A 10,193-nucleotide genomic window follows, 5' to 3' on the forward strand; every position below is an offset into this window, starting at 1 on the left:
GCTCTTGAGAAGACTCACCTTTCCCTAACCTGAGCCTAGCTGAGCCCCTCAATTAAACATGAGCAATGATCCTGGATACACATTCCAGTTGGCTCCTGAAGGAGCCAAAGGCATTAAGAAAGAGGAAGCAAAATATTGCAATCCTCTTAATGTATCCTCTTGAAATTGAGTATTCTTGATATCAAGTTCTTTTTAAAAGTGCTTAGGACAAAAGGAAAAGAGCACCAAATGCCATTGTCCCTCATCTCCCACCTTTGACCCCGAGTCAGGATGCTCTAGTGGTACAGGAACTCTCCAACTCTCCGACAATCAGGATGTGACATCAGGACTGCTTTTGTACCACTTCTTAACTGCTCCTGGGCCTCCACCCTTGTTACTTTAAATGACAACTCAACAGGGGCCATGTGGGTCTCAAGAGAACATCTATAATAAGAGCAGCCATGACAGCAGCCCCTGAATAATGAGGAAGCAGCCTACACATGGTATTTTCTTCCCGTTGCTTTTAGGAGTGGGAGCATAGATCTGCACCTCATTAGCTGATCTCCATGAGGGCTCATTTCTTAATGACTCATTTACTCCTGAGGTCCACTCATGGGAAAAGGGGCTTCTTCTTTTAGAATCAAATGCAATGCCTCCCTGAATCAAATATGGCTTACTTAATACAGAAAGTAAAATACCCTTGCAGATAGCACTTCCTGCCCTGCTGCAGGTTACTGCTTTGAATTTCTTAAACCAATATATACATAAACAAGATCAAATCATGTTTTTTACTCCTTTCTCAACTTAAGTTATAAACAAAGCCTGAATACACTCCCTATTAAATAGCAAAAGCTTTCCTTACATTGGTATAAAAAATACCAACACTTTTTATACATTCTCTGGTTATACTGATACAAAAACTATATTTTTAGAAGGTAGAAGATGCATCAAAACATTAAATGAAAACAAAAAGCATACCTGATAAAAGTTAGGCCAAAAAGTACTAATGGCCAGTTCTGCCCTGTTCCAGGTACGTGTCGGGTCTCCAGTTATATTCCAGATAGGATTCCCCAAAGGCCCGTTATTGACCTTCACATAGACATTGAGTAACCCGGGAGCAGAATTACTCTTGCTGGATACAAAATAATGAAAGTCAATGCAGTGGGTGTCATTTTCCTTAAGCTGAGGTAAGAGGAGGTGGGCTCTCTGCCCCTCAGGTCTCCCAGAGGTGTTCACCAACATGAAAGAGCCTGTGAAAAAGAAATCAGATGAGAGTCACAACCCGAAACATAACTTTCCGGTCATTTCTGAAATGTAACTATCATTCACCTGGGCAGACCCTGCAATTCCACAAATACTCAGGCTTTGAAAATCCATCTCTTTCATGCCTTTACGTCCCAAAGTATTCTCAAGATAAGTAAATGGACAATTCTCTTGGCATCACTGCAGTTAGTCTCCTAAGTAATATGCAGACGTGCACTGATCAATCTGGTAGTCACTAGCTGCATGTGGCTATTTAAATTAAAATTAATTAAAGTTCCATAACATTAAAAGTTTAGTTCCTCAGTCACGCAGTTGCATTTCAAGTACTCGATAGTTACATGTGGCTAGATGCTACCATATTGGACAAGACAAATACTGACACCTTCCCTCACTTCAGAAAGCTCTACTGGACAACACTATGTTTTAATAATATCACCATCTGGAAATCACGACCACTGTAAGTTCTCGTATAACCTAGAGAAAGATAATAGATTGGTCTACTTAGAAAATTTTATTGGCCCTATGATGCTCCCCGTTGTCAGTGTAATCTGATTCTTGCAGTTCAGCACTATCATCCCTCTCCCATTGCTGTAACAACTGGCTTTGGGGCTGTTTTCATGACAGGGGTTATGTCTGAGCATACTGATGCAATCATTGTGCCAACTGGAGGATGGCTATTCTCAGAAGTTCTTATGAGCTTTTTTGTATCTTTACAGCCATGGCACTAATTCATCTATGAGTGCTGCAGAGTTTCCAGACAGATTCAAGCTTGTCAGATACCCTGGAATCAACTGTATCACTTGGGTCCTCCCTATATCTAAGATTAACAGAAATGGCAATAGAATAATTATATAAATTTTATTTATCGCATAAAGAAAGATAAAAGCAAAATGTTCTAAAATGAAAAGGAAAATATATCTTTAGCAGAGAGAAAAAATGTATTCTAACTCTGAGGAGGAAGTACACTTAAATCTGAAATATGAAGATGAAAAATAAAATACTACTCAGGTGTGATTGTGAGGCAGGACAGGTAGTGCAGTGACACTCCCTCCCCCTACAGGATATAGTTCCAGAAATTTTTCTTTTCTTTAGAACTCCCCATGTTTTAGTCCCGGCAAGAAGGAATAAGCCAAAACTGGCCTTTTCCCGCCTAAACACCATCTTTGGCTAGGGCATGACCTTTGGCTAATTATAATATCATTAAAATATCATTTGCATCGCAAATATTACAGCTCTCATCATGCACCTGATGCCACGAAAGTTCTGGAAACACCATATGAGGAAGAAAAAGCAGGAAACTGAGCCCCCTGCTTACTGGGATGAGACAACAAGGCTAAATCGGAACCACATTTTCCTAGGTTCTGCATCCAGAGATTACAAAAAAGTTTATAATCAGTCATTTTGCTGTGACTCTCCTGCTCTCCTGTCTCCGTCCTCTCTCTCCTTTCTCTCTCTCTCTGTAGTAAGACCACATTCCCCCTATCTTGAGTGTACTTTTGTTTAATAAACGTTGTACTTTCCTGCTTACTATTCATCGTGCCTTTGAATTCTTTCTCACAGAGTAAGACAAGAACCTGGTAACAGGAGAGCTGAGCTTTCCAGCAACAGATGGACTCATGATTTCTACTGACTGAGACTACTGAGTACTCCTTTTAAAACTCCCCTCATTGTGAACCATATTTCCAAGGAGATGTGTGTGTGTATATCTGTAGGTATATATATTTTAATATACACCATACACATCTGTAAACATACATACAAACACTAGAAAAAGTGTAGAATTTTTATCATGTCTAAAACAGCAAAATGAGAAGACAACTTTTCCCAGAGAATTATTATGAGGGCTAAATAAAGTAATAATAATAAATGTAGATATATCTTTTATAAATTAATAGGCTATTGTTAAGGGATCAGTATTATAAAATGTTTGCGTGTGGCTGTTACTCTCATATGTCCCTATATAAGGTGAGCTAGTGTTAATGCCATTTAACATAAATAGGAATTGAGTCACGGAAAGATAAGGAAGCAGCTTATCCAGGTTTTAGGATGAGTTAGTGGCAAAACCAGAACTTTGGGCATCTGAGTTTCCCACCCATTATTCATCCTGTCTCAGTTCAATAACCTCATGTTTCTTCATGTGCCATTTGAGCATATATGAAGAAAACAAACCCTTTCAGAAAAGGGAAGGAAAATTATAGTAGCTATTTGAAAATGTAGCAATTTTTCAAGAGATGAATGTTATGTATCTGAAAATATGAAAGCCAAGCCACAAGGAAAGGGTTATCCATGGAACATATATTCCAGTAATAAGAAAGACCTGTAAATGTGACTTAAGAAAGAGTTGGGGACAGGGAAAGGGAACAAGTGGCAAGAGAATGTCATTGAAATAATTTGGGTTCGCTATAGTCTACAAAATGTAAAAAAAAAAAAAAAAAAAATCTTCAAAAAACACAAGATTGACCAGCCCGATCACAAATCTAAAGTAGGCTTTTGGTATTTATAACATGAGTTAAAATTGTACTTTTCCGCTCTTAGTAAGATAAAATAGATTTATTCCATACTCAATTGTTTGGGACACTGTTATCTGCAACAGAGCTACAATGTATACTGAGGCCTGACCTGGCCTTGAGGCCAACTCTGAATTGCCAAAATCTTTAGTATTGCCACACTGCCAAGAATATCATTTCTTACAGTGTTCTCATCAGTTAAACTTGGGCAGTCATGGGTGGCAAACATGACAATATGCAAAGGATGGCAAAAGGCCATATTTCTCAAATCCTGGGACGTCTTAAATACTTGGATGGAGCTGATACGGAGACTGTTTTCACAGGTTGATATAAACTTGGTAACTTCCTACCACACTGTTCAAGAAATCAGCAAGGTTCCCTAAAATACTGTTTTCCTAGCTACACAGTCTATCCTGAAATATTCCAGTATGCTCCATTTCAGCATAAAATGCTCTATGAGGTCAAGATGACATTCTAAGTTACAAATACTCAAATGATTCTAATTTTTATACTTTCTCTTTTTCCCCCCTTTTGAGCCAGAACACAGTTCGTTTTGTTACATGGCATGCTTCTGTAATGCAGATTAGCTCAAATGGGATTAACAAATAGGGGAGTGACATCCATATAACACAGAAGTCCCTTTGGTTCATGTGTGATTTTTTGCAGGACATTAAAGCTTTAGAGTGATAGTGGCAAATTTTCTATGTGATGGCTATGTGATGGCTTTTAAACAAAGCTAAAAATGCTGCAGAAGTACCTTCGTTTAGTGTAAGAAGTGTCAAGTTTAGTGGTTTCAAGAGTCATTCCTCTTTTACTCTGTTAAGCTGACTGGGAAACTGTGAGAACGGATGAAGAAACTGTGAAGCTTCTGCTCCCCTCTTGAGTTTAAAAAGGAGAGAAAACGGGCTGATGAAGAAGACAAACCCGAGATCATAATTTTAACTCAGCACAAAGTGGTCTGTATTAGAAGGGAATGACTGCGAGGACCTCTCTAGTGAGAAGGGGGAGGCTGAAGTCCTAGGGTACAGGGCTCAGGACGGATTCACTGGGATTCTAAATGCCAGATGGGAGTTAATAGGGCCAGTATGTTTATTAGGGTTGTTAATGTTTTTATTGGTTCTCTGGTTACAAAGCTGCATTGGTTGTGAGTGGTCTGCCCCAACACCATTTTGCTCACAAGATCTATTATTCAGTGTTTGATCCTGTAAAATTAGTTGGAGATGTTTCAAGTACACGTGTGTGATGTTGGTGGAAGCGCCTGCTCTATCTACCCCATCTGGGCTGCCTCCACAGCTACAGGCAAAGTTATCCCTCTTCCAAATTGTCCAGAAACCAACTGAGCATCACTCTGCTGTCCGAACACATAAAAAGGCTCTCTTTACTGAGTACCTGTACTCTGAGATGCTCCTGAGTGGTCCCCTTTTTATCTTCTTCCAGAGCCTTTCAATTGGTTTTTCTATGCAGCTCCCACAATTAATAATGAATGCAAATAAAGATGCAAAGAACAATGCTTGTCACGTAGCACAAGCTCAAAAAATGTTTGTGATTATCATTATGATTATTTTGTTTCCTCATATCTCCTAAATACATGACATCTCTAAATTTTCTGCAATTCTTTAGCATTTGTCTCTATACATTTCCACCTGTCCACTTTACAACCTTCCTAGATCTTATTCTATTTTACCTAAGTGATAATTTTTAAGTTTACTTTGTTTACGAGAGAGGAACATTAGTATTGAAGTATTAAAAAGCTTAATGAATTATTTGATTCAGTTAATCCTGCCGCTACATTTAAGCTTTGGGAAGGGGAGTTTTATTTCTCTTTGTGGCCATAGAGAATTTACTTCTTGACTTCAAAGTATAGAAGGTAACATTCAGCCAAAACAGTGGTGCACTATTATCTTAAAGTGAGTTTATAGCAGAAAGTGTGAACATTTATGTTTAGCATAGTCTAGCAACCAAGAATCCTGGTGTAAATTCCCAGTTGTGCATAAAGTGATGGCAGGTAAGAAGGAAGAGATGCCTTTTAATTGTTTGAATTTATCACCTATCTACTATGAAAGCAAAGTCAACTCACCAGCTGGGTGTTTAAAGAATTCAAAACATTTATATTCAATTTTAGACTGCCTGTTTTGTTAAATATCCCTATATGGCTGAATGTTTAATTTTTACCTTCTACTTCAATGTTTTGACAGTGAGGAAATGAATTTTCAAAGAGTAATTGAGTCTCCCTTGATAAGTATTTCCTTACTTCAATTTTTTTTCCCCCACGAAAAACACTCCAACTGGGCAAATAAAGAAATCAGAATTCAAATTAGCAAAGAAATTCTGTTTATGTTCAGATAACAAAATGTTCTTAAATCACTAGTATGGAAATAGAGAATATAACATTGCAGGCAAATGAAAAAAACCCCACGTAATGTAGTTGGTTTCAAAAGGGACAGTCTTTACATGCAGACTTTGAAGGTCTTTAAGAATAATTATTTTCATTTCTTTGAAAAGAAAAACGCTGTTATGAGAACATGCAATATTCACATTCTTGAATCTTTGGGTAAATTAAATTTAGCTTAATCATATCCACTGGCAAATGCTTTTGATTAGACTATCTTCCATCATTGTTTGTGACAGCAGCAATAACTACATATAATTAGTTATTCCCTTCTACCCCATCATTAAAATTTGCATTGGTGTGGTAGAGGCTCTAGATTTGTAAAGGCTGGGGAGACTATGAATTCTCTTCCTACATTTGAGAAACTTTGTGTACACAACAGAAAAGGCAGCATTTTCTGTCATCCCACAGGAAGAATTACGTGTGTAATTAAATACTTAGGCTGACAGAGAAGCAGCATTTTATGAACTTTAAAGCCATTATAAAATTTACTTTTTAAGCCTTTTAGTTTTAGTAAAAGCACACAGATCACTGGTCTTTCTCTCTCTTTGGCTGTTTTGTCTTAATTTTTTCCTCTATGACTATGCCTTCAAATTTCTGAACTTAAGATCCAATAGTTACATAAAAAGTTTACAAGTTCCATCTTTGCCGTCATAAGTCATGACTCTAGTTTACATGCTTGTTTCTGTTTCTTGTGATCTATTTAGATACATCACTTATAATAATTAAGTTATCTAGAGCAGAACTTCTCAAACAATCTATGATAAAGGAGTAGTTTTTAAAATTTCTGATGCATCTCAGACCAAATTTATGCAAAATACAATAAATGTGAATTTCTAGATAAAGGAAATTAAAAGACATGCAAAATGCAAGCCTAAATATGTTATTAGATTAAATAAACATAAAATTACTCTGTCAAATTTCTATAAAAATTTCTAAAGACTAGCTCTCGATTTCTATATTGGTCGCAGACCGAAAACAATGTGTGGATCACCTCTCATCTATGGACCCCACTGAGCGGCATAGGCTTAAAGTTATAGAGTGTAGCATTCTCAGTTCCCAAATATATATATATATATATATATATATATATATATATATATATATATATATATATATATATATATATATATATATTTTTCTTAACAGTGGAAGAGGAACACTGAGACAGATAAATTACAACAAAAAAAAGAAATGAAAAAAATTTTTTCTGGTTTCTTAACCCAAAGATAATGGCTATAAAAACCAAGCCCTTTGGCCATGATAAAAAGTGGTAGAAAAAAATGAAAAGGGAATATAGAAAGCAAGTAGACAAATAGAGAAGAGACAAATGTGATCTTGGCGACTAGAAAGATAGCGCTGAGATTCTGAATTCAGAAAAGAACTGGCTTCTGGGCAAGGAAGAAAGGAAAGAGAACTCAATAGGTCTGGACACATGGAATGACAGCACATCTTGGCTGTTCTTAAGGGAGGAAGTAAAATGTGCCACCCGGTGTTTAGGCCAGGTGCTCTGTATACTCCATCTTATTAATTCCTCCCAACAAGGAAGACTGGAAGAAACACAGAGAAAGTTAACTCACCAAAGAGGCCCACTGACAACATCTACTAGAGCTAGGGGAATTTGAATTTTTACATGCAAGATCCAAAGACAATGCTCTAAAATCAACATTTTTCAAACATTCTGATCATAATTTATAGTACCAAATAAATTGTATATTTCACCCCAGTGTACCTGTGATGTTGTGTGTGCATACACACATTTAAATACATATGCACACATATTCAGAAACAAAATTTTAATGAAAAAAAATATGTTACTATATATACAATGGAAAATTACTCAGCCATAAAAAAGAATGAAACCTTACCATTTGCAACAACATGGATGGACCTAGAAGGTAATATGCTAAGAGAAATAAGTCAGATAGAAAAAGACGAATACTATGTGATCTCACTTATATGTGGAATCTAAAAAACAAAATAAACAAAACAGAAAAAAGACTTATAGAAACAAGGAACAGACAGTGCCAGTTGGGAGATGGGTTAGTGGGCTGCGTGAAAAAGGTGAAAGGATTAAGGAATTCAATTTGGCACTTACAAAATAGTTACAGGGATGTAAAGTACAGCATAGGGAATATAGTCAATAATATTATAATAAGTAGGTATAGTGCCAGGTGGGTACTAGGCCTATAGGGGGGATTACTTTGCAAATTATATAAATGTCTAACTACTATGCTATACTCCTGAAACTACTATAATAATGAATGTCAAGTGTAATTGAAAAAATTTTAAAAAATACATAAGCTAAATTCAGACTGAACAAGAGTTAAAAGAATTTGTTATTACTAAAAAAAAAAAAAAGGTGAAAATGTGTCCGTGTTTTACCATGTGTGTATGTGTAGTGTATTCACATTTTCTACTCTACTTTATTTCATTTTACAACATAAATAAGTAAATGGATGTTGGGCACAACTAACAAATGATTTCACAGTCCAGGAGTGCTTTAAGGCCATACTGCAACTCCTCCCCAACAACCAAAACCAACAAGTGTGCTCTGCCTTCTTGGTAAGAAAGTCTTTTATTTTTAATTCATAATTTCAAACTGATATCTGCCCTTAAATATCAAAATACCAAGTTATATCCCTTCCCTTGCTCTTTCAGCCAGTACTAACAATGATCCTGAAGAATATGTCTTTTCTTGTGAAATAGGAAGATGAAGCCTGTGGAGAAATAAATGAACTCAGGGAGCAAAGCTCACAAGGAACAAAGCCTCTGCGGGCGGTGCCACTATCACTTTAAAAATACTTATTAGCACCCATTACAGCCTGAGGAAACAGCTGTCTCGATAGCCACATTCAAGTTTTACAGACCAGATGTCATGCATCCTTGCATCCTTCTTAAGCTACTGACTCTTCTATGCCCCTTTCAAAAATTTCACCCTAGTACAAACATGATATACTTATTTTGCAACCACTGGAGAATAAAACTTGAATAAAAAATATTTTCTATTCACCCAAATGTCATATCACCCAAATCTCCTTTTCTATTTTGCCTTTTCTCTCTTGCACTTCTTGTGCATTCTCAACAATTACTGGGCAAGACCATTTGTTAGTTGCATTTATTTTTGCCAAGTTCCTAATATACTCATGAAAATACAGTATGAGGGCAAAGAAATAACACAGTCACCATATCATAGGGGAGCCCAAGCAAAACTCTGTAACCAACTGCATAAGCACTTCGCTCCGAAAGAGTCCACTTGGTGCTCTCACTGGGAAAGAAGTGAGGGGCTCATCTGACATGGGCCTTCTTCAAGCCACACCACTTAGTACCTGACACTCTGTTCTCCCTAAAGGAATTCCACATCAATCTATGTGCAATAAGTTATTAATAAGCATAGTTCATATACTTAAAATGTGCATAAAACACTTGTTTCGAGACATTAATATTAAATACTCAGAAGATATGCCATTGTCAATTTAGTGATTCACAGCAAAAATGGGTACTTTTATTATTTATTATTCTTAAAAATAACTAAGCTGACTGAAATATATTCATTTGCGTTAACTACTCACTTTTAGCCATGGCAGCCCTCATCTGAGTACCCAATTATGTACTGGGCATTTTGAGAACTAAAAACAATAAAACTTGGACCGATTCCTTCAGCAAAAACCTCACAAATTAGGTGTATATAATATTTTAAATATTCTGTATTTAGCACAGATAGAAAAAAAAATCACAAAATTATCAAATCAGATCCATTAAATTTAGCACATTTACATAACTACAACCTGAAGTGCCTGTGAAATTTGTGGATTTAAAACTGTCAACTAGAAACTCTTAAAAAGAGTTTGGAGACAGTTATCATGAGAAAAAGAAGAAATGAAGAGGCTCATGGAAAATGGAAGAAACTCTGGGGGTTCCATTAGGAGAAGTAATGTGCTCTCTCCTCATAGGAAAAGTGAAGCTTTAATAAGAACAAACTCATATCACAGTGTCATCTAGACAAACTGCTTCAGTGACTTAGCTGGAAAATACTAGGTGTGTGTTTTATAATT

The 10,193-nt window shown here is 36.4% G+C and overlaps 1 protein-coding gene across 1 annotated transcript in view; it reads right to left on the reverse strand.

Annotated features, from left to right (window-relative positions):
* PTPRM (protein tyrosine phosphatase, receptor type M) overlaps positions 1-10,193 on the reverse strand; it is a 737,127-nt gene that overhangs the window by 464,538 nt on the left and 262,396 nt on the right. Inside the window, exon 3 of the mRNA XM_011366167.2 lies at positions 958-1,229. Coding sequence (XP_011364469.1) covers positions 958-1,229 — 272 coding nt within the window. The remainder of the gene's footprint in view (positions 1-957; positions 1,230-10,193) is intronic.

The sequence above is a fragment of the Pteropus vampyrus genome, unplaced genomic scaffold (genome assembly GCF_000151845.1).
Source record: "Pteropus vampyrus isolate Shadow unplaced genomic scaffold, Pvam_2.0 Scaffold122, whole genome shotgun sequence".
NCBI lineage: Eukaryota > Metazoa > Chordata > Mammalia > Chiroptera > Pteropodidae > Pteropus > Pteropus vampyrus.